Source organism: Symphalangus syndactylus, chromosome 16 (genome assembly GCF_028878055.3).
Source record: "Symphalangus syndactylus isolate Jambi chromosome 16, NHGRI_mSymSyn1-v2.1_pri, whole genome shotgun sequence".
Lineage (NCBI taxonomy): Eukaryota > Metazoa > Chordata > Mammalia > Primates > Hylobatidae > Symphalangus > Symphalangus syndactylus.
The window spans coordinates 63,944,763-63,970,006 of record NC_072438.2 but is presented as its reverse complement, the minus strand read 5'-3'; the positions used below and the strand labels follow the sequence as shown (position 1 = coordinate 63,970,006).

The window sequence follows — 25,244 nt, the reverse complement described above, 5'->3', positions numbered from 1 at the left end:
GCCCAGTTCTGTATCTTAAACTCCCTCCTTTCCTGGTGAAGTGAGAGGAAGAGATTAGAATTCCTTGGTAAATGGATAGCCTAAGAAGCACTGTGAGAGGAAGCCATCCTCCCCCGCCGCTGCCTTCTCACCAAAGTAGTTCATATATAATGCGTATTAGGGCATGATTCATGTTACACTAGCTTTCGGGCCACACTTCTTCCAAAGTAACCATATTTAATTGCAAGTGACTAAGGTAAATATGACTTTAGGGATAACCTCCTTTATTTCATTTTATTTCTGTTTTATAATTTATATATTTCAATATCTTATTATTGGTAAGAAAAACTTACTTTCTCAGTCCCAAAATTCTTTATTATCAAATACATCAGTTTAATAATAATCTCTAAGGAAGAAAAAAACACATTTAAGATATCCATTGATTTGAAGATAATTATTATGGAACTATGATTCTTATGTCAACTCACAACTCATTTAGATATTAATACATGTATCATGAAATCATAGCTCAGAATGGCTGGTCCAGTGAAACAAGCTTTTGAATCATTATGTAATTTTCAAACAACTAAAAGGGCTATACTGATCAGTTATAATCATAAAAATTCTAGCTGAGACAGAGCTTTTAAAAAATCTTTATAGTTTTAACCACCAAAAGCAATGGCAACAAAAGCCAAAATCGACAAATGGGATCTCATTAAACTAAAGAGCTTCTGCACAGCAAAAGAAACTATCATCAGAGTGCACAGACAACCTACAGAATGGGAGAAAATTTTTGCAACCTACTCATCTGACAAAGGGCTAATATCCAGAATCTACAATGAACTCAAACAAATTTACAAGAAAAAAACAAACAACCCCATCAAAAAGTGGGCAGAGGACATGAACAGACACTTCTCAAAAGAAGACATTTATGCAGCCAAAAAACACATGAAGAAATGCTCCTCATCACTGGCCATCAGAGAAATGCAAATCAAAACCACAGTGAGATACCATCTCACACCAGTTAGAATGGCCATCATTAAAAAATCAGGAAACAACAGGTGCTGGAGAGGATGTGGAGAAATAGGAACACTTTTACACTGTTGGTGGGACTGTAAACTAGTTCAACCATTGTGGAAGTCAGTGTGGCGATTCCTCAGGGATCTAGAACTAGAAATACCATTTGACCCAGCCATCCCATTACTGGGTATATACCCAAAGGACTATAAATCATGCTGCTATAAAGACACATGCACACGTATGTTTATTGCGGCACTATTCACAATAGCAAAGAGTTGGAACCAACCCAAATGTCCAACAACGATAGACTGGATTAAGAAAATGTGGCACATATACACCATGGAATACTATGCAGCCATAAAAAATGATGAGTTCGCGTCCTTTGTAGGGACATGGATGAAACTGGAAAACATCATTCTCAGTAAACTATCGCAAGGACAAAAAACCAAACACTGCATGTTCTCACTCATAGGTGGGAATTGAACAATGAGAACTCATGGACACAGGAAGGGGAACATCACACTCCGGGGACTGTCGTGGGATGGGGGGAGGGGGGAGGGACAGCATTAGGAGATACACCTAATGCTAAATGACGAGTTAATGGGTGCAGGAAATCAACATGGCACATAGATACATATGTAACAAACCTGCACAATGTGCACATGTACCCTAAAACCCTAAAGTATGATAAAAAAAAAAATAAAAATAAAAAAAAAACAAAAATCTTTATAGTTTTACCATACGGTATCAATTCAAAAGATTGTCGTACTGAAACCACTGCCATAAAATTTTGTATGTTGCAGTAGACCTGGCTCCTGTGATCTATAACTTGGATGGCTTTTCAATATTTATGTAGTGTCTGTTAACATATTTAAGATAAATACTCTATAACCAAACAGCCTGTTTTCTAGAGAATGATATATGATTCTTGTGTTATCAGGCATGGTCTGGATGTCTAGACACTCTGACTAACGAGTGTCTATGCCATACAATTCTCAAACAAGACTAATGTAAATTATAGTCAATATAACTTGAACAGTAAACAGTGTTATTTCAGAAAGTATATTAAACATCTATATCACTATCATGAACATCAATTATTTCTCTTCACATTCATAAAGATTTATTAAAATTAACAAGCTTAGTCAATGTTTGTGTATCAGCATTCACATCCTTGTAAAATAATGGGTGCATTTTTCTCTTCATGCATAGAAGGGTATGAGCTAAAATAAGCATTTTGGGGGGCCTGCAGAAATGAGCTGCCTTCCTTCTCCATAACTTATTGTTTCTTTTTCTCCTCTATCTTATGTCTAAACTATTTTATGTCTTATATCTGGGTAAGAAAGAGACTAACTTGGCCTACCATGCCAACATAGAGGAAACACTAGGTTCTTCTAACAGGGCCTAGTGGCCACATGCATTCCATCCTGAGTCTTGCCTCTTTGGGGCTTGAGCTATAGACCCTGTCAAGAAAAATCCCACATCTCTCCTATAATACTGGAAGCAGAGATTCCTTACTTTCAGATAAGGAAAGGATTACAAAAAAAGTTCTCCTTTTTTAAAATCAGAGGAAATTGAGGTTAAATATCTCCAAACTAACTCAAGTTCTTCATAGAAATAGCTAGCATTTACTGAAATAGCTAGCATTACTTCATGTGTGAGGCACCATGCAAGGTACTTTAAATATATTATGTTCACATAAGAAAGACATTAAGTAGATCAATCTAATTTTTCAAAAGCTAACAATACAAAATAATAAGAAAATCTTCAAAATGCAGAAAAAAACTATTTATTCACAAATTACACAATAAACAAACATCCATTACTCAAAACAATATACCAAATGTTGAGTACTCACTTCTCTAGATACCTATTTACGTTTTGAGACTGTTCTTTATTAAACAAAATAAAATAATTAACATATTTTTTGGAGCACTCTGAAACTAACCTCTCTAACCAGAGCTAATTTTCTGATGATGTGACTTAAGGAAAGAATATTCTTTTCAAGGCAAGTGCTAATTTCTCCAACTCTGAAAAGAGATATGCATTCCAATAAAACAAAAGTTTTAAAAACCATCTTCATAAAAAATGTAGATCATTACTTATATGCTCCAACAGTAGTAAGATCTTTAACATAAAGTGGGCTACTTTCATCTCTAACAAAGATAAAATTAATACACCAATAGTATCTTCCTGAGTGTCAGAAGTAACAGAACCCAACAGTTCTATACTATTATACTACAATATATAGTATAAAAATAATAGTTCAGATTAGCAATGACAGTATTGGTTTGTGAATGTGACTGTGGACTTTCAATAAAATATTTTTTAATATAGCCTTTTCATACTCATGAGATTGTACTATAAATCACATTCCATTTTCTATGTATTTTATGCTTAAGTTATGTATTCATTGGCACTCTAATAACAGCCCTACTTTTTTATTTTTAGAAAGATATAATTAGCTATTTAAAATCGTAATTATTTTTCATTTCACTGAGTAGTTTCAAAAAAAGTTATCTAGAAAAGTAATTCCCAGTCATCAAATGGAAAGATACAGGCAAGAAGTAAGTCATTTCCAGGGTTTTTAAAGCTTTGTAAAATAAAGAAAAGAAAGTATTGGTTTTGACTGGGATAATATAGCAGTACAATTGTCATTAACCTATCTGTAAAAGCCATTCACTTAAAAATGCATATTTTAAAAATGACTTATTTGTGGTAAGGATTACTTACTGTAACAATTAAAAAATAAAACCATCATTCTCATATTTATCAATACTTCACACTTTTACCAAATACTGAAGGAGACAACTATCATTGTTATAACTTCAAAGTCAAAACAGAAACACAAATCAGAATTAAGAGAAACTTCAGAAAATGTTCAGAATGTACACATTTGCGTGCATTTTCAGCCAAACTTTCGAAGATTCCACATATGACCAAATGACAACTTTGAATCAAAATGAATGTCAAAAATATTCAAGCTTTCTGACAGACTTACTCTAATGAAGCAAGAAAAAGACAGCAAATAATAAGCGCAGTATATTTCTCAGAGGGAGGGAAATCACACACTTCCTTTGTCATAAAACAAAAGTTGAGACAGCATTTCAGTAACATTGATCAAATTATTCACTATTCAAGAATACACTTTTCAAGTTTTGTCTTTAAAATGTATTCATTTACATATCAGATTAAACTAAGTTTATTAATCAAAGACCATTTTACTCAGAATTTTAACCTTGAGAAATATGAATCATAACTTATCAAAGCATATTCCAAACACTATACAATAATCCTGCCATTTTAGTTTATATATGCCTCATCTGAAAAACATATTTTACAACCAGGAGTTCTCCTATCTATCTCCAGAGTAAATGTCTCTATGTCAAAACTTCAAGAAGCAATCAAAAAGACAGATTCAAATAATTCTATGCATACTGCTTCATCGGGCTTTTATAAAAACAGAGCCATCTGGTGGCGTAGCACCATCCTCCTTTTCAGTTACAGTCTCTACGGCCCCAGAAGCAGACACAATAACCATTGTTTTATTGGCTGAAACTGTCTTCTCTTTCTCAGCAATAGCCGCACAAACAGCAACAATCTCATCACTTTCAAAGTCATAGTCTGGAATTGACTTTGGTGAAAAGTGTGTTACTTCAGCTGGTGCTTCACTTTTTTTAATCCTCTGTGCTACCTTCTGCTGCTCCTGGAGCGTTCTTGCCCAAGAGAGGTCTTCTTTCCATATTTCAGGGTTCATTGGATAGATGTGAAGGGCTACTTGAAAACTTCGAATTGCCTAGAAAATAAGGGCAGAGTTTTTTGTTTTGTTTTTAAAAATTAGTATGTTTAATATAATCCTGTGTGTTTGTATATATATATACTGTACACATACACATCCTAACGCATTATTTTAATATACTAGAACATAAAAGATGGAAGCTACAGTGTTGCCCTAAACACTGGGGAAAAAAATTACAGAAGTGTGAAAGAAAGTGACTGACAACATGCTTATGGACTAAAAGCCATTAAAATGGGAGTACTCATAATAGGGCTAAAGATAAAGCAAATATATTCTCAGCTTCAGTAGACCAGTAAGTATGTACATTTGGGGATTTCCTGGGCTAACCCACAATCACAATCACAAAGGTACTTCAAAGTGGCTATCTTTGAAGTTAACAGTTTAGATCCTAAAAATGTTAACATTTATTGACTGTTTACTACATTCTAGGCACTAAAGATTTACATGTATTGGGACGGGCACGGTGGCTCACAACTGTAATCCCAGCATTTTGGGAGGCCGAGGTGGGCGGATCACCTGAGGTCAGGAGTTCAAGACCAGCCTGGCCAACACAGTGAAACCTTGTCTCTACTAAAAATACAAAAATTAGTCAGGCATGATGGTGGGTGCCTGTAATCCCAGCTACCCAGGAGGCTGAGGCAGGAGAATCACTTGAACCCAGGAGACAGAGGTTGCAGTGAGCTGAGATCACGCCATTGCACTCCAGCCTGGGCAAAAAGAGCAAAACTCCGTCTCAAAAAAAAAAAAAAAAAAAAAAAAAGAAGATTTACATGTATTAACTCATCTATCCTCACAATAATCATATGAAGTAGGTATGGTTATTGTTTTCAGTACTATTTTAGAGAAGCACAAAAAGAGTAGAAACCAAAGGTATCAGCTAGGAATTGGCAGAGCTGGGATGCAAATTCAGGCAGTCTGGCTTCAGAGTCCATTCTCTTATTCATTATATTATACTGCTTAGTCACAAGAACTCCACTATAGTCTGGATAAAGGTCAACCTCAGCACTACTGACATATTTGGCTGAGTAATTCTTTATTTTGGAAGGGCTGTCCTCTATAATGTAGAATATTCAGCAACGTCCCTGACCTACATTCACTAAATCCAATACAGCTTCCTTTCCTAGTTGTGATAAACAAAAATGTCTCTAGACATGGCAAATGTTCCCTGGGGGTAAAACTGCCCTCCAGGTGAGAACCATTGGTCTAAATCTATTATATGTTGTTTTCTCTGAGTATACTTACTCTCTGGATAGAAGATTCTCATGCAAACAGATTAGTTTTAAGATTGCACTTAATCGGCTGGGTACTGTGGCTCACGCCTGTAATCCCAGCACTCTGGAAGGCCAAGGCAGGCGGATCACCTGAGGTCAGAAGTTCAAGACCAGCCCAGCCTGGCCATGATGAAACCCCATCTCTACTAAAAATACAAAAAATTAGCCGGGCGTGGTGGTGCACGCCTGTAATCCCAGCTACTCGTGAGGCTGAGGCAGGAGAATCGCTTGAACTCGGGAGGCGGAGGTTGCAGTGAGCCGAGATCGCACAATTATGCTCCAGCCTGGGCAACAAGAGCGAAACTCCGTCTCAAAAAAAAAGAAAAGATTGCACATAATCTACAGATTTACAATCTAATAGGCCCTTTAGAGAAGTCATAAAGAAGATAGATACATGATGGCTCACACCTGTAAATCCAACTCTTTGGGAGGCCAAGGCGAAAGCATGGATCACTCGAGACCAGTTCAATGACAAAACCCCGTCTCTACTAAAGATACAAAAAAAATTAGCTGGGCATGGTGGTGGTGCCTGTAATCCTAGCTACTTAGGAGGCTGAGGCAGGAAAATTGCTTGAACCCCGGAGGCAGAGGTTACAGTGAGCCAAGATGGTGCCACTGCACTGCAGCCTGGATGAGAGAGCAAGACTCCGTCTCAAAAAAAAAAAAAAAAATACACAGAGATAGGTATATAAAGCAGTATTCGGCCGGGCGTGGTGGCTCACGCCTGTAATCCCAGCACTCTGGCAGGCAGAGATGGGCAGATTACGAGGTCAGGAGTTCAAGACCAGCCTGGCCAAAATGGTGAAACCCCGTCTCTACTAAAAAATACAAAAATTAGCTAGGCATGGTGGCGCCCTCCACGTGGTGGCTACTCGGGGGTGCTGAGGCAGAAGAATTGCTTGAACCCAGGAGACAGAGGTTACAGTGAGCCGAGATTGCACCACTGCACTTCAGCCTGGGCGAAAGAGCAAGACTCCGTCTTGAAAAAAAAAAAATTAGCTGGGTGTGGTGGTGTATGCCTGTAATCCCAGCTAATTTGGAGGCTGAGGCAGGAGAATCACTTGAACCCAGGAAGCAGAGATTGCAGTGAGCCAAGATGGTACCACTGCACTCCAGCCTGAGCGACAGGGCGAGACTGTCTCAAAAAAAGTAAATAAATAAAAATTAAAAATTAAGGTACCATAGGAATTGTGCTTTACATGTTCTTAATATTCTAATAAAAATCCTCCTATATAGAAGTGTTAAAAAATAAATACCTCTTCATGGCATAAAGCTAATGCCTTAGGAAACATTAAAAGGTATTTTATTCATATTTACTAAAATTTTAAAACAGCAATAAAGCTCACCCATTTAAAACATACAATTCAACATTCACAGTTACATAGCTATTACCCATAATCAATTCTAGAACATTTTTATCACCCCCAAAGAAAATTCCATATCTACTGGCAGTTACTCCTCATTTCTCCCCAAAACCCCAGCTCTAGGCAAGCATTAATTTACTTGCTATTGCTATATATATCTGTCTATTCTGTATATTTCATATAAATGAAATCATACAGCCTTTTATGTCTGGTTTCTTTCACTTCACATATTGTTTTTAAAGTTCATCCATGTTGTAACAGGCATCATTTCTTTTTAATGCTGAATAGTATTTCATTGTATGGATATACCACATTTTGTTTATCTGTTCGTCAGTTGATGGCATTTGAGTTGTTTCCACTTCTTGGCCATTTTAAATGCTGCTGCTATGAACGTTTATGTAAATGTTTTTATGTGGACATATGTCTTCATTTCTCTTGGGTATAAAGAGTGGAACTGTTTTGTCATATAGTAACTATATGCTTCATTTTTTTGAGGAGCTGCCAGACTGTTTTCCAAAATGGCTATAACATTTTACATTCCCACCAGCAATGTACGAGGACTCCAATTTCTCCACACCCTCACCAACACTTCATATTGTCCATCTTTTTTATGATAGTGAATGTGAAGTAGTATCTCAATGTAGTTTTGATTTTCATTTCCTTGACAAGTAACAATGTTGAGCATCTTTCATGTGCTCATTAGCTGTGTGTGTATCTTCTTTGGAAAAATATCTTTTCAAATCCTTTGCCTATTTTTAAATTACAATATTTGTCTTTTTGTTATTGAGTTGTAAGAGTTTTTTACAGAGTCTACATACTAGACCTTTATCAGATATATGATTTACAAATATTTTCTTCCATTCTGTGAATTGCCTTTTCACTTTCTTGACAGTAACTTTTGAAGCACAGAAGTGTTTAATTTGAAGTCCAATTTTTATCTACTTTTTTCTTTTGTTGTTTGTGCTTCCAATGTCATACCTAAAAAATATTAATATATTGCTGAGTCCAAGGTTACAAAGATTTACACCTATGTTCTCTCCTAAGAGTTTTACAATACTTTTAGTTCTTATGTTTAGGTCTTTGTTTGCTTTTGAGTTAATTTTTATATAAAATGTGAAGTAAGAGTCCATCATTCATTTGCATGTGGATATCCAACTGTCTCAGCACCATTTGCTGAAGACTATTCCTTCCCCCATTAAATTGTCTTGACACCCTTGTCCAATTCACTGTAAAAATGTAGGCTTATTCCTATACTTTCAGTTCTATCCCACTGATCTATATGTCTACATTATGCCTATCTAAGTACTATACTGTCTTGATTACTAATGCTTTCATATTTACTAAATTTAAATATACATATGTATTTAAAGTAAATCCAAAGAGCTGCAATTACATTTTTAAACTTAAGATAGTTTAAAATCTCCCAAGGGCACTCCTCTTCAAAGAACTTCACAAACTAAAATGGCAGAGGAGTAGCATCAGTAAGATGGCAGAGTGGGAAGCCCTGGACCCTCCTTCATCCAACAAATACACCAATTCAGCAACAATTCACAAACAAAATTCCTTTGTGAGAAATCCAGAAACTAATTGAAAGGCTCCTGCACCCTAGATGAATAAGAATCCACACTCATCAAAGCCAGAAGGGAGATTCAGGACACCCTCTCACCAGAATCCTACTCCCAGCACAGCTCCATAGGATTGGGAAGAACCCTGCAGCTCCGAGCTACCCTCAAGGGAAAGAATGAGTTGGTCTGAGTGTCCAATGCCCCAACTTCTACAGTGGCTACCAAAAGTACTGGTTTCTGTCTTGCCTGTTTTTTGGACCACTGTTAAAACAAGTCCTATATAATCTAACCACCTACAGGAGACCAGAGATAATGGAGGTTTGGAAGAGTAGTCACCGTATCTGTTTCCCCAGCTTGACATAGACTGAGCGAAGAAAATTCCCGGCTCCCAGATTTTGCCTAGGTTGGAAAAGAATTGGTCCACACTGTGTCCAATGCCCCAGTTTTTATGGGGACTACCAAAAGGACTGGCTTCTGTCTTACCTGTAGTGGAGTACTGATGGGATTTGGCAAAATCCAGCTGCCTGGGGGCTAGCAAGAACAGAGAGGGATATTTGGGTTGGAAGTTGCTATCACCCCTGAGCTGGGCACAAAGTAAATGTACAAAATCAATTTTAGAAGTAAGAACAAAACTAGGGGCATCACACTCATGAATTTCAAAATATATTACAAAGTGACAGCAAACAAAACAATACGATTCTGGCATAAAGTCAGATATATAGACCAATGGAACAGAATAGACAGCCTACAAATAAATCCACACATAACACGGTCAGCTGATCTTTAACAAGGGCATCAAGTATACATAATGAGGAAAGTCTAGTTTCTTCGACAAATGATGCTGGGAAAACCGGATACCCACATGCAAAAGAATGAAAATGGATCCTCATCTTACACCATAAACAAAAGTCAACTCCAAATGCATTAAAGACTTAAATGTAAGACCTGAAGCTATAAGACTCCTACAAACAAAAAAAAACAAACAAAAAAAAAAACAGGGAAAACCTTCATGACATTGGTCTTAAAAATGATTTCCTGAATATAACACCAAAAACATAGGCAACAAAATCAAAAATAGGCAAGTGAGATTACATCAAATTAAAAGGCTTCTGCACAACAAAGGAAACAACCACCAGAGTAAAAGGAAACCTATGGAACGGGAGAAAATATTTGAAAATCATATCTAAGGGTTTAACTTTCAAATATATAAGAAATAACTCAATAGCCAAAAAACCTAGTAACCTGATCTTAAAATGGGGGAAACACTTGAATAGACATTTCTCTAAATGGCTAACAGGTATATGAAAAGATGCTCAATATCACTAATCAGGGAAATGCAAATCAAAACCACCATGAAATATCACCTCACATCTGTTAAAATGGGTATTATCACACACACATACACAAAAAAAGGTGGCCAGGTGCAGTGGCTCACACCTATAATCCCAGCACTGTGGGAGGCCACGGTGGGCAGATCACCTGAGACCAGGAGTTCAAGACCAGCCTGGCCAACATGGCGAAACCCTGTCTCTACTAAAAATACAAAAATTAGCCAGGCATGGTGATGGGCGCGTGTAATCCCAGCTACTCGGGAGGCTAAGGCAGGAGAATCACTTGAACCCGGGAGGCAGAGGTTACAGTGAGCCGAGATCACACCACTGCACTCCAGCCTGGGTGACAGAGCAAGATTCACTCTCAAAAAAAAAAAAAAAAAAAAAAAAAGGCAAGATGTGTCAGTGAGGTTATGGAGAAACTGGAACCCTTGTACATTGTTAGTAAAAACGCAAAATGGTGTAGCCATTATGGAGTTTCTTCAAAAAATTAAAATTAGAACTACCATGTAATAAAGCTATCTCATTTCTGGATATTTATCCAAAAGAATCAAGATCTCAAAGAGATATTAGCACTCCCAGGTTCATTGCAGCACTATTCACAATAGCCAATAATGTAGAAACAACCTAAATGTCCATCAAAGGAAGAATGGATAAAGCAAATCGTATACACATAAAACAAAATATTATTCAGCTTCAAAAAAGAAGCAAACTCTACAATACGCAACATGGATGGGACCTTGAGGACATTATGCTAAGTGAAAGAAGCCAGTCACAGAAGGCAAATTCTGCATAATTCCACTTATATGATATCTCTAAAACAGGCAAATTCATAAACTCAAAAAGTAAAATTGTGAGGCAAGGTGCAGTGGCTCACGCCTGTAATCCCGGAACTTTGGGAGGCTGAGGCAGGTAGATCATGAGGTCAGGAGTTCAAGAGCAGCCTGGCCAACATGGTGAAACCCTGTCTCTACTAAAATTACAAAAATTAGCCGGACACGGTGGCACACGCCTATAGTCCCAGCTACTTGGGAGGCTGAGGAAGGAGAACGGCTTGAACCTGGGAGGTGGAGGTTGGAGTGAGCCGAGATCACACCACTACACACCAGCCTGGGGAACAGAGCAAGACTCCATCTCAAAAAAAAAAAAAAAAAAAAAAAAACCAGAACAATAATAAAGCTCATAAACAAACTATTTTTCAATAAAAAAACTCCTCAATTCTTAAGTGTCAACATACAACATTTATAAAGGCTATAATTCAAGAATTTGTACCATTCAATTATAAAAAAAAAAAATGCAGCTTGACTCAAACAATATCTACAGTAATTAACTAAACTAAAAATTTACAAATGAATTTTTTTTTTTTTTTTTTTGAGATGGAGTCTCACTCACCCATGCTGGAGTGCAGTGGTGCGATCTCAGCTTACTGCAACCTCCACCTCCCAGGTTCAAGATATTCTCCTGCCTCCTGAGTAGCTGGAACTACAGGCACACACCACCATGCCCGGCTAATTTTTGTATTTTTAGTAGAGACGAGGTTTCACCATGTTGGCCAGGCTGGTCTCAAAACTCCTGACCTCAGGTGATCCACCCACCTCGGCCTCCCAACATGCTGGGACTACAGGCATGAGCCACCGTGCCCAGCCAAATTTTTTTTTTTTTTTTTTTTGTAAATATAGGATCTTGCTATGTAACCCAGCTTGGTCCAAACTCCTGGCCTCAAGCAATCCTTCTGCCTCAGCCTCCCAAAGTGCTGAGATTACACGTGTGAGCCAGGATGCCCAGCCCCTCAAGTGAAATTTTAAAAACTCTCAATCATCTTCCTTTTGTCTGGAAATTACCACTTGTTCATCCCATTACTACCATTACAAAAGCGAAACAATAAAAAGAATCAAATGACGCAGCTGAAATTTCTAATTAAAGATTCGCTCATGCACAATATTAAAACCAATGGCTAAAATGAGACTTGGAAAACAGAGAAAACATTAGCAAACAAAATTAGTATTTATTACACATTGGCATGAAGAAAAGCAAAAGCTGGCAATGAATTACACAGAGCCTGAACGAGGGAAGCCACAAAGCTAGTCCCAGCACTGAAGGCTGAGAACCCTGGAAAGCCAACAGAAGAATCCTTCCTGATACTGTTATCTCCTGGTATTCATTACCTTCCCAATCTCCTTCCCTCTCTACCTTCTTCTTCAGGATAAATCCCTTATGTATTCCTTTCTCACCATCCCCATTCCCTCATACAGAATTTTTAACTCCCAGAACCATTCTCTTCAGCTTTCTTATTCTCTCATCCTTCTGCTTCTTAAAATCTCATTCTCATATTATATATATATATATACACACACATATGTATATATATAAAATGTATACCATATACATATATATAAAATGTATACCATATACATATATATATAAAATGTATACCATATACATATATATATAAAATGTATACCATATACATATATATATAAAATGTATACCATATACATATATATATAAAATGTATACCATATACATATATATATATATATATATCTCCTATAAACATTTTCCAATGTTCACATTCAACTCTTACAAAGTTTAAATAATTATTCATGGAGATATACTCAACTACTGACTTTTAATTTACTGCCTGTGCTATTTACATATGTAATTTCCTATGGTTTTAGTCCATTATGTATATCTAGTAAGAATTGTTAGATGTTAAAAATTCTAGCTTGCTTTCAATATATTTTACATAGTGTCCCTTCATTATGACATTTTGAGTCATCTTTTTTTTACCATTCTAGTCTTTTAAGAGAACAGCTTAAATCTACATAAAAACAGAGAAGATTCCTAAAAATTACACTTAAATGGCAAAAAAAATACTTTCAATTCTTCTAAGAATTTCACAGTATTAATGGATAGAGCCATATCAACAGAAAAAAAAAAGTTGAACTGGTACTCTTATTCAAAAAAATTTAAATATTAAATTATTTTTATTGGATGATTCAAAGTATCTCTGTCTCACCTGCAGAGTATTTTCTTTCTTTATAAAGGACAATCTTTACTAAATGTTATGTCCTAGAGATTTGTTCCATTACCACAGACACTATAAGCAAAAGAGATAATGATTTATAAATTTTTAATAAGGGAGGCAAGGAAAAAGTATTACATGATAGGGTTTTCTTCCCCTGTTAATCTGTTAGGAAACTAAATTCTTTGAACTCTTTTTTCCAACTCTGGTATGATTTAAGTCTTCATGTAAAAAGAGAGAAGTTGACAATGCTAAATGGCAAGAAAAAAACAGTACTTTGTTAAAATGGTTTCTATCACTGTGAATCTTATTTAGATTATCATTAACTTACTTTAATCAAATCAATTATTTTCTCATAGAAATTCCTTACTATTTCTGAGAATTTGACAAACACCTTTTTTGGTAAGTAGAAATAATGATACATTTATAAGAATGCCAGAAAAAAATCTAAGTCATCCACAATTTACTAAAACCACTGTTAGTAAGTTTAAATTTTGAATTCATCAGTAATTTTAGTCTTGCAAGAAACTTTTAAAATTCGTTTTATTTTGAACTGTAAAAAATAAAACCATTTTTAAAATCTTAATTTACTTAATAACAAGGAGGAAATTTGGCACTGTATATTAGATTTACAAACACTTGTTAGAAGTTAAATTTCGTTAGCTATCAGGTGTATATAGCCCTGCCAAAAGAAAAACAACAGGACAGCTGTCACAGCTAATTCTTACCTAGATAGCCTCTGCTACTAACAAGGTATAGTCCAGACAAGTTGAGAGATGCATTAGGTACCAGTTTATGGTAAACATTAAACAATGAGTATTTCATTTGCACACATTTCTACTCTTCCTCTTTATCCCCTCGATAAGCCTAACAACTTTTCAGTCTAAATGTTCATCACCATTACTCTCCCATATTCTACTGTCTTCCTTCCCTGATATAATCTATTAGCGGTTTTGTCTCCACAGTGATACTAATACCACTTTATAATGTGGTAAATTTAATCATCCAAAGAACTAAGCCAAAAAGTTGCCTATTGTCTATTTAAATAAGGTTTACCAAATGCCAATGTTTTCTGTTAAAATTTTTTTAATATCCATGATGTCAAGTAACTGAAAAATATTCTGATCATGATATAACTAGTGTCTATAATAAAAAGGATGTTCAGTAATACCTCTGAACTCTGTTTATGGATTAATACCTTTAAGAAGTAATTTGCTGATTATTTTTTGTATACATTTGATAAATGGCTATTCACTTTTGGGTTCAGTTAATCAAAAATATGTCAAAATAGACTGGGCGTGTTGGCTCACGCCTGTAATCCCAGCACTTTGGGAGGCCGAGGCTGGAGGATCATTTGAGGTCAAGAGTTCAAGACCAGCCTGACTAACATGGTGGGTGACACCCCGTCTCTACTAAAAATACAAAAACATTAGCCAAGCATGGTGGCACATGCCTATAGTCCCAGCTACTCAGAAGGCTGAGGCAGGAGAATCGCTTGAACTCTGGAGGCAGAGGTTGCCGTGAGCTGAGATTGCACCACTGCACTGTACCCTGGGTGACATCAAGACTCCATCTCAAAAAAAAAAAAAAAAAGTCAAAATATACTTAAAATTTCTGCATTATAATAATCTGACTTCCTCACCAGGATTATCTCTCCTAAACCAAGTTGAGCACGTCCCAAAGTCTGCCAAGACTCCCAAGAATGTGGATTTCGCTGGACGGCCATTTCTGCTGCATGTACTGCTGGGAACATTTCATGAAGAGACATTAGCACCTATAGGCAAAAAAAGACCAAAAAATCTGTCAGTAATATTCATAAACTAGCAACTACAAAAAAAACTCTTTTCATTTTTTAAGATATATTTTTAGTCCAGTAAAAATAGCATTTTGGTGATTTTTACCCCTTACTCTGTCATTCAGGGTAAGAAATTATAGTTCTCTTTTCACCCCTGATATAACTATGAAAATGTAAACCATTCCCTTTCCAGTTATTTAATCTTATGTCCATCTCGTCAAAACCAAGTGGTCATATCCTAACTATGGTGGCTCAGAGGTATTTTGAACTCCCAATTCCGCTTCTATTTATTCTATTTACAATGTGGTTTTCAGGGAACCCCAGGTATTGCCATTAAACTAGGTGAATTAATTTGTTCAACCAGCCATCCTGTCCCTAATGAACATCTTTATGTTATAAAAATTATTTAAAACATTCCCTAGGCCTTCTCACTACTGGGCATTTCAAACCATACATACTAGGAAGTTAGGGTTAGGGTTAGGGTTAGGGTTAGGGAGAGTTAGGGTTACCAGAGAGTTCTAGTACCCTCCACTGTGGTCTGTGGGAAAGGGCTGGATTTTATCTATAATCTTTAGGACCATTAACACTGTAAAAGATTTGTGACACACACATTATTATCAGGTTCCAAATTAAACAAGTCTTCATAAAGCTTGCCACAAACCTGTCATTCATATATACATATTTAAAATTGAAAAAGGAATCCAAATGAAGGTCCTCATATCACTTGATTCAGGTGATATAATTTATTTGGGTTTTTCCTGGATAAACTAAAGTGAAAGGTGACAAATGTGTGTCCTATATTTGAGATCATGATTTGAAAAATATTTATTAGGTGTGCAGATTAAGGCTGAATTGCAACAATTCCCTGCCAAAAATATGTTTAATGCTCTGTGTGAGACTTTTAAAATCACTTGGATAACCTATTCAGGTGTTCAGAGGTTTTCTTTACAGACTTTCCTACAAAATATTAGAAACATATTTTTAAAGTACAAATGTTATTTTTAAGCTTTTAATAAAATTGCATCTATGCTGACCTTTTGCTAAGGACTAAGCCATTTTTAGAAATATCTCATCTAAAACCCAATCCATCCTCATTTTTAAGAAAACTGAACTATTTTGCTAAGTCTACTACATTTAATCACAAGGAAATCGTATGTTTTTCATCTAAGAGCTCAACAGTGACTTTTTATTTATTTTTTATTTATTTATTTTTTTGAGATGGAGTCTCGCTGTGTCACCCAGGCTGGAGTGCAGTAGCACTATCTCAGCTCACTGCAACCTCCACCTCCCATGTTCAAGTGATCCTCCTGCCTCAGCCTCTCAAGTAGCTGGGACTACAAGTGTGTGCCACCACACCCAGCTAATATTTGTATTTTCAGTAGAGGCAAGGTTTCACCATGTTGGCCAGGGTGCTCTCGAACTTCTGACCTCAAGTGATCCACCCACCACGGCCTCCCAAATTGCTGGGATTACAGACGTTAGCCACGGCACCTGCCCACCAGTGACTTTAAAAGACAGCCATCAATTCCTATCTTACCATGGTTAGGCTAAAATAACAGTTAACTTCATTGTGAAGGCAAATGAATTTCCAATTTTATGCATAAGACAGTGCCATAAATAATGGTGAAATATTTCTTCCCAAAGAAATTGTATTTGAAAAAGAAAATGGGAGAAAATGCTATTTTGTTTCATCATCACTCACTCACTGAACAAACATAGCACAATTTCATAAGCAAAGTGAAATTCTTCATAATTATTACCTGTGATTTCATCTCGTATAGGGTAGCATCATTTGGAGTTAACTGTAGTGCTTCATCCCACTTCTGAATTGCCTCCCGATATCTGTGGTTGTTAAAGTTATATCAATGCCATATTTTCAATATGCCTTTTTTTAGACTTTCAAAAAATTTTTTATTGTAGTAAAATATAAAATTTACCATCTTAACCATTTAAGTGTACAGTTCAGAGGCATTAAGTAGCATTAAGTACATATAGTTCATTCACCTTTTTGTGCAACCACCACCACCATTCATCTCCAGAACTTTTTCATCTTCCCAAACTGAAACTCCATACCCATTAAACAATAAATCCTCATTGCCCCCTCCTCCACCCCCGGGCAAACACCATTCTACTCTTAGACTACTTTCAGGAGGAGTAGTCATGTACTTTCAATTCAACAGTTTTTTGGACTACTTTCTAGTCCATGAAATATATGTAAAAATCCAAAATAAAAGATTAGCAAATTAAGTCCAGCAACTTATTAAAGTACAAAATCCACATGATCATGTAGTGTATGCTCAGAAAAACTTAGAAATGGGTTCATATGTAACAGATAAGGGAGAAAAAAGTACATGCCACTAAACAATACTTAGTATAATTTAACACCCATTTCTGATTATTTATGATAATAATAAAAGTATATACAACATTAAATAAATTTAGTACCATGGTGCCATTATCTACTAAGCTTTAATGATATAACCTCTAAAAGCAGTAACTATATCACCTAAAAAGAAAGTGCTTCTGCTTCTTTAGGCATATTGTGGGTGATTTCAAGCCTCTCTAAATAATACTTCCAAATGTTATTATAGATGTAAGGGAAAAACTTTGGAAATTAATTTATTGATGTATTCCTTCATAACAGTCCTTCCACTCACAATTGTCTAACAAAGGTAGCAGTAATAAATTCTGCAAGACTTAATAGTAGCAAATGTCTTTCCTCCAGCATTAGAAGGAAAAGTTTGGACTGTCTGTCCAATCTTTTTTCTACCACTCCCTACACATACTTGTGCTCCACTCAGCAAGGTTTTTATAGTCCCTACCCACATATCATGCCTTTGTTAGTATGGATCCCCTGCTACACATACACACACACATCTGTATTAGTCCATTCTCACGCTGCAATAAAGAACTGCCCAAGACTAGGAAATTTATAAAGGAAAGAGGTTTAATTGACTCAGTACTGCAGGGCTGGGGAAGCCTCAGGAAACTTACAATCATGACAGAAGGGGAAGCCAACACATCCTTCTTCACATGGAGGCAGGAGAGAGAAATGAGCGCTGAGCAAACAGGGAAGCCCCTTATAAATCCATAAGATCTCGTGAGAACTCAGTGTCATGAGACCAGCATGGCAGAAACTGCCCCCATAATTCAATTATCTCCACCTGGTCCCATCCTTGACATGGGGATTATTACAATTCAAGGTGAGATTTGGGTGGGGACACAGAGCCAAACCATATCACATATCTAAGATTGCCTTCCTACTCCTCTTCATCTATTCAAAGGCTCCTCCTCTAAGACCAAGTTAAAATGCTCTGTTCTTCATGAAGACCTCCTCCAGCGGCTCTAGCCCACTAACTATGAGTACCACTTCAGACCACATAGCAACACATATTTCCAAAGCATTTTATGTTTTACAAAGCACTTTCAATACAATTATTTAACATACAATTATTTTCCCAAAAAGTAATTCACTTACTACTCAAAGTAAGTGAATATAAATTTGGTATTATTTGCTTTTTTAAAAATTATTTTGAGAGACATAGTCTTGCTCTGTTGCACTGGCAGTGATCACAGCTCATTGCAGCCTTGAACCCTTGGGCTTAAGGGCCTCCCACCTTGGCCTCCCGAGTAGCTAGGACTACAGGCATATGCCACTATGCCCAGCTAATTTTTTTATTTTTTTTATTTTTGTAGAGACAGGGTCTCACTATGTTGCCCAGGCTGGTCTCAAACTTCTGGCCTCAAGCAATCCTCCTGCCTTGGCCTCCACAAGTGCTGGGATTATAGGGGTGAGCCACCACGCCTGGCCTTAAGTTTGGCATTACTTGTTCTCACTTTATTGATGAGGAACCAGTGGTTGAGAGCAGCTAAAGGACTGTCCAAGTCCTGCAAAAGACAGGATTTAAAGCTAGCTCTTAAAAATACAAGACCAATACTTTCTGTAACTATATCAAGTATGCCTCCCATTTAGTTCTGCTCTAATTCCTCCTTGTATTGTTGTCTTCTCTTCTCTAACGAGTTCAGGAACCAAAGGGTAGATTTGTTTATATGCTCTACAGTACCCAGAACATTTCGGGAATGTAGAAGGTACAAATATAACAGATTTTTTTTTTTTAGACAGTCTCACTCTGTCACCCAGGCTGGAGTACATGGAGTACAGTGGGATGATCTCAGCTCACTGCAACCTCCACCTCCCAGGTTCAAGCAATTCTCCTGCTCAGCCCCCGAGTGGCTGGGACTACAGGCACATGCCACCACACCTGGCTAATTTTTGTTTTTTCGTAGAGACGGGGTTTCGCCATGTTGGCCAGGCTGGTCTTGAACTCTTGACCTCAACTGATCTGCCCGCCTTGGCCTCCCAAAGTGCTGGGATTACAGGCATGAGCCACCGCGCCCGGCCTAATATAACAGATTCTATCTACCTCATTTGCCCCACCTTCTCCAAGTCCTGAAGGCAGCAGAGAGCAGCATATAAAGCATGAAAAGAGGGGACAGATGCAGCATGCTCTTAACACAACAGGAAAAAAAATGATAATAAAAACAAATTCTACCCTAAGACAAAAGTGGTAAAAACGTAAATTCTTACTTTGTTCCGTTCATTATTTCATATATAGAAATTATAAGAAATCCCAAGACTAGGGGAATGTGAATATAGGTAGAAAAAAACAAAAACATTAGAATTCTAGGTTTAGCAGAGGGACCTTAAGAACTTGGATGTTTGAGGTTTCAGGCGTCTTTGACAGCTTTTGAGGAAGGGGCTGAAGGTCTTTGGTCTCTAGAGCAAGGGGTGACATAATAAAGGTCCATATAGTAAACATTTTAGGTTTTGTGAACCATACAGTTTATCACAACTATTCAACTCTATTACTGTATCCCAAAATCAGCCATAAACAATGCATTCAAAAAATGGGCATTGCTGTGTCCCAATAAAACTTTATTTATAAAAACAGGCTGTTTTTATAAATAAAGTTTGCCAGCCCTAGATCTACTTGGCCCTATCACTGTTAAAAGCTTATCATATCTGTCAAATTTACTTTTTACTTCCAGTCCTATTTTCTGCCCAACTCAACCAGAGGAAGTTATCACCCCATAGAAGGCATTTGTGGTCATCACTGTGACCTGGAGGCACAAGTGGCAGAGGGTCAGGGATGTTAACATTCTTCAAGGCAAAGAACAAGCCTGCACAATAAAGAGCTGTCTTGCCCAAAATACCACTAGCACTACTGCTGAGAGCAGGATGGCTTATCCCACCCCCAACCCCACAAAGCTGCTTATGTTCCTAAGCTTAAGTTGTCCCAAGTACAAAATAAACTAAGAGGTTCAAGGTGACAATGACCATTACTAGTTTTTTCTTTTTATTAGGCAGGTATGCATGTGTGCATATACGTACAAACACACATACACACACACACGTGGAAACACAGGCTCACAGATTTGAGAAAAAAGAAAACTTTCCTCTCTTCTCAACTGCACTGCCTTTTATTTTGAAAACATAACCATTGCTGCCAGCAGAGGCATCACTCAATGAAATGTGCTTTGTTGCCAACGAGGCCTACAAAGCTTTAAAGGAACAAGTGAGCTGTTTTCCACGCTAAACAAAGCAAGAAATGGTGGGTATTTACTTCACTATCATCAACTTATTCAATTCTTCCCCCTTCTCATTTCTCTTTGGTTTACTTCTGTTGGCCTGCAAAGAAAGGGTGGCACCACTTAGTTCCTCCATTTTTAGATCACAGGAAACTTGGCACTGAACAAATCAATAGTCTCTCATAACTTCTGCAGCATATCTCTTAATTCAACTTCAGTTTGGAACAGACTGAACAGACACAGCCCTACTGCAGCTGTTGGATAGGAAGCATTAAAAGATAAAAACTTGGTTTAAAGTCACTGTGGTTAATAAATGACCAAAGTCTGATTCCGCCAGTTTAAGGACAATCTTAACAGTATGCAACTGAACTAGCACAAGGAAGGAAGCAAAGGGAATAGTTCCATGGACTACAATAGGGCAGGATGAGATAATGCCCTACACTGAGGTAAAGAACAGCTGGTGATCAAGCTAAATAAGTTAGATAGCACACTCATTTACCAAATAGAAATGTCAACGTGTTTAGCTACTTTACTCCCAATTAGACTTCTAATTTACTGTGGCTTTAAATTTAATGAGCTATATAGTTAACAGCTTATTCACTTTATAAATATTTACTGGGCACCTACCCTGGGACAGGTAGAATTCTAGTAATAAGTACTAAGGATGCAGCACCCAACAAGATATAAAAGGTCCCTACTATTCTTCTAGATCTTACCTTCTAAAGTGTATGCATGTTAGAAGGGGACAGGGAAAGACAGACAACAAACTAAGTTAAAATATAAGTGCCATGATAAAAGACAAATGGAGGAATGTGATAGGGAGTGACCAAGTGGCTACTCGGAATGGGCGGTCAAGAAAGGTCTTCCTAGGAACACATTCAAGCTGAGACCTGAGTGACAAAATGTGGTCAGACAACTGAAAATCTGGAGAAAGTCCATTCCAGGCAAAGGGAAGAAACTGGGGCCGGACCAAACCATGTTTTGTGGACAGGAAATAAAACCAGAGGAAAGGAAGTCAGAGGTCAGGGAGGTGGGCCAAAGCCATGATCACAGAGAATACAACAAGCCATAGTTATGCATGTGGATTTAATTGTACGTGTGATGAAGAATCCAGAGTTTCTATACAACAGTGAGACATGAATTATTGATTTATATTTTTAAAAGATCAGTCAGACCCAGAAGGATAGACAGTAAGGGCACAAAAATGTACACAGGGAGGCTAGATATGAGACAACCAAAGTAATTTAGGTATGAGATAACCCTAGATAAGGATAGCAGAAGTGAAAACAGAAAGGGGAAAAAAGATTTACAATACACTGAAAATGTACAGTTGGCTCAACTTGGACTTGGTATGAGTGAAAAAAAGAAAGAAATCCAGGATAATTTGGGTTACCTGGAAAACAGAGCCTGAGGCCAAAGCTTACTGGCTAAATCTTTATTGAGTGGATAGGATCCCAGGCAATCAAGAGTGAGGGAAAAACAGAAGTAAGGCATGAAGAAAGAAGAATAAATACAAGGTCTATGTTAAGCTGGCAACAGCTCCACAAACACAGATGATTGTTGATCTGGAGAGCAAAAGGAAAGGAGCAAGCAAAGATTAAAAAGGAGACGACATAGAGACAAAGACAAGCATGATAGCATGGTGGTGTGGAAGATGGGAGAGCAGTGTATTTAGGAAGAGCGTGGTCGCCTATGCTGAATGATGAGAAGCACAATAAATGAGAACAGAGAAGTGATGACTGGATTTGACAACACGGAGGTCATCGATAACCTTTACAAAAGCAGTTTCAGTGGATTCATGGGGACAGAAATATGACTGGATGGTTCATCAAGAAATGGAGTTTGTAGTCCAGGGGGAGCAGAGAAATGGCAGAGCATTCGGAGAGAAGCTTTTTAAATGGATGTTATCAGGGTATGTTTGCATGCCAGTGAGAAGTAGCCGAGAGAAAAGAAGAAACAGATTATATAAAAATGAGAGGATAATTTTAGAACAACGTTCCTGAGAAGGCACAAGGGGATGGGGTCTAGAGTACAAGTGGAGTGGTGGGCCTTTGATAAGAGCAGGGCACTTCATTACAACGGAATGATGACAGATCATACAGGCACAAATACAGTAAGGTTGGAAGATGTGCTGGTGAGAAAATAAAGTCATTCTACACTGATTGTATCTATGTTTTTCCACAGAGCATGAGGCAAAACCACTGTCATTAAATATACTGATGTGGGTAATCTGTAGAATGTGGGTCACACAGCAAGATCACCCTCAAATTTACATTAGTAGGTATACTTTTCTAGACAAGAACAAAATGCATGGTAAATTCTAATTTATATTCCTGCTTCATACACATACAACTGATTCTAACAGAAAAATTAGACCAGTTAGCTAGACAGTCAAATATCACCATCTAGTGGCTGAAACTTTAAAAGCCAACATGTCAAAGTTGGGACTAACACCGTGACTCTTGAGAAGGTATAACCTAGTTTGTAATAATTCTAGAAAAAGGCATTTGAACAAAACAATTTATAAAAATATATATTACTACTACAGGAAATATACCAAGAACATATAAAATCCTAAAATATTATATCTAAAGTACATTCACTTGGTGCTTATTAGGTGCTAGGTGGCATGCTTTTACATGGACTTTGCTCTTTAATCCTCCAAAATTCTATAAGATATGTATCACCATTTGACCTATGAGGTAGAAATTGACAAAAAATAACTACTCAAAGTTTATGTAGATAGAAATGATAAAGTTGGGATTTGAATGGAGGTAATCTGACTTCAAAATCTACACTCTAAACCACTATACTCACTATACCATATAAGCACCAAAATTTCTTGGGGGTTGGGTAGAAGAGTAAACCAGATTTTTGTTAAAAAGAATCATGAATACTCTAAGGTAAGACTTCTGAATTTAAAAACCACTCAAGGTTGAGCATAGTGGCTCAGGCCTGTAATCCCAGCACTTTGGGAGGCCGAGGCAGGAAGATCACCTGAGCCCAGGAGTTCGAGACCAGCCTGGGCAATATGGCAAAACCCCATCTCTACTAAAAATACAAAAAATTAGCCAGGCATGGTGGCACGAACCTGTAGTCCCAGCTACTCAGGAGGCTGAGGGACAAGAATCGCTTGAACCTGGAAGGTGGAGATTGCAATGAGACAAGATCGTGCTACTGCACTCCAGCCGCCTGGGCAACAGAGCGAGGCTCCACCTCAAAAAAAAAAAAAAAAAAGAAGACTGGGGACTTCTGCTACTATCCTACAGGTGATGCACAAGAGTTACTAAAGAAGGCTGACAGCGTGATAAAATAACCAAGACCCCAAAATACATAATATCCAGATTCGAAATTTTACTGAAATCTAAATTATCTCTTCTATCAATTAACTTAAAATATAACAGCAAATTCAGAACACAAATACATCATGAACACATATAAAGATATATGAAACAAATATAGAATTATTTTACATTTGACAAGCACTCAAAACTTTGTTTTTTAAATCAAATTTACTGGTGTGTAATTTATATATCAAAAAATGAACCCACTTGAAGCATACTTTTTGATGAGTTTTGAGAAATGTATACACTCATGTAAATACAACCACAACCATCACAATAAAGAACATTTTTGTCAATCCAAAAAGTTATCTGTGCCCCTTTCTCAGGAAACCTACCCCAACTGCTGACCCCAGACAACTATTGATTTTTTCTGTCACTATGGATTAATTTGTCTTTAGACAGATTTATAAAATTGGAATCAGACAGTATGTACTCTTCCTGACTTCTTTCCCTTGGCATGTTTTTGAGATGTCAATCATTTCTTTTTACTGCTCAATAGAATACTATTGTACGGATATACCACAATTTATTCATTCATTCACCTGCTGATGAATATTTAAGTTGTCCCAGTTCATGAACACTATTAATAAAGCTGCTAGAAACATTGTTGGAACAGTCTTTGTGTGGATATATGTTTTCATTTCTTCTGAGTTAGTATCTAGGAAGAAAACTGTGAGATTGTACAATAAAGTATATATTTAACTTTATGTGAAACAGGCCGGGCACAGTGGCTCACGCCTGTAATCCCAGCACTTTGGGAGGCCAAGGCAGGCAGATAACCTGAGGTCAGGAGTTTGAGATCAGGCTGGCCAACACGGTGAAACCCCGTCTCTACTAAAAATTCAAAAATTAGCCAGGTGTAGAGTGATACGTGCATGTAATCCCAGCTAGTCGGGGGTGCTGAGGCAGGAGAATTGCTTGAACCTGGGAGGTGGAGGTTGCAGTGAGCTGAGATCATGCCACTGCAGTCCAGCCTGGGCAACACAGCAAGACTCCATCTCAAAAATAAAATAAAATAAGTGAAACAACCAGACAGTTTGCCAAAGAGGTAAAACTATTTTACATTTTCATGAGCAATGTATAAAAGTTTAACTTGCTCCATATCTTTGCCAACACTTGATACTGTCAATCTTTTCGATGTTAGCATTCTAGTAACTAGGTA

At 37.2% G+C, this 25,244-nt stretch overlaps 1 protein-coding gene across 1 annotated transcript in view; it reads right to left on the bottom strand.

Moving 5' to 3' along the window:
• Positions 1 to 2,772: 2,772 nt before the first annotated feature.
• Positions 2,773 to 25,244, bottom strand: part of TTC33 (tetratricopeptide repeat domain 33) — a 40,516-nt gene continuing 18,044 nt past the window's right edge. The window contains exons 3-5 of the mRNA XM_055245441.1: positions 16,910 to 16,991; positions 14,997 to 15,128; positions 2,773 to 4,795 (exon numbers count right to left, since the gene is read on the bottom strand). Of these exons, the coding sequence (XP_055101416.1) occupies positions 4,442 to 4,795; positions 14,997 to 15,128; positions 16,910 to 16,991 (568 nt within the window). The 3' untranslated portion in view covers positions 2,773 to 4,441. The remainder of the gene's footprint in view (positions 4,796 to 14,996; positions 15,129 to 16,909; positions 16,992 to 25,244) is intronic.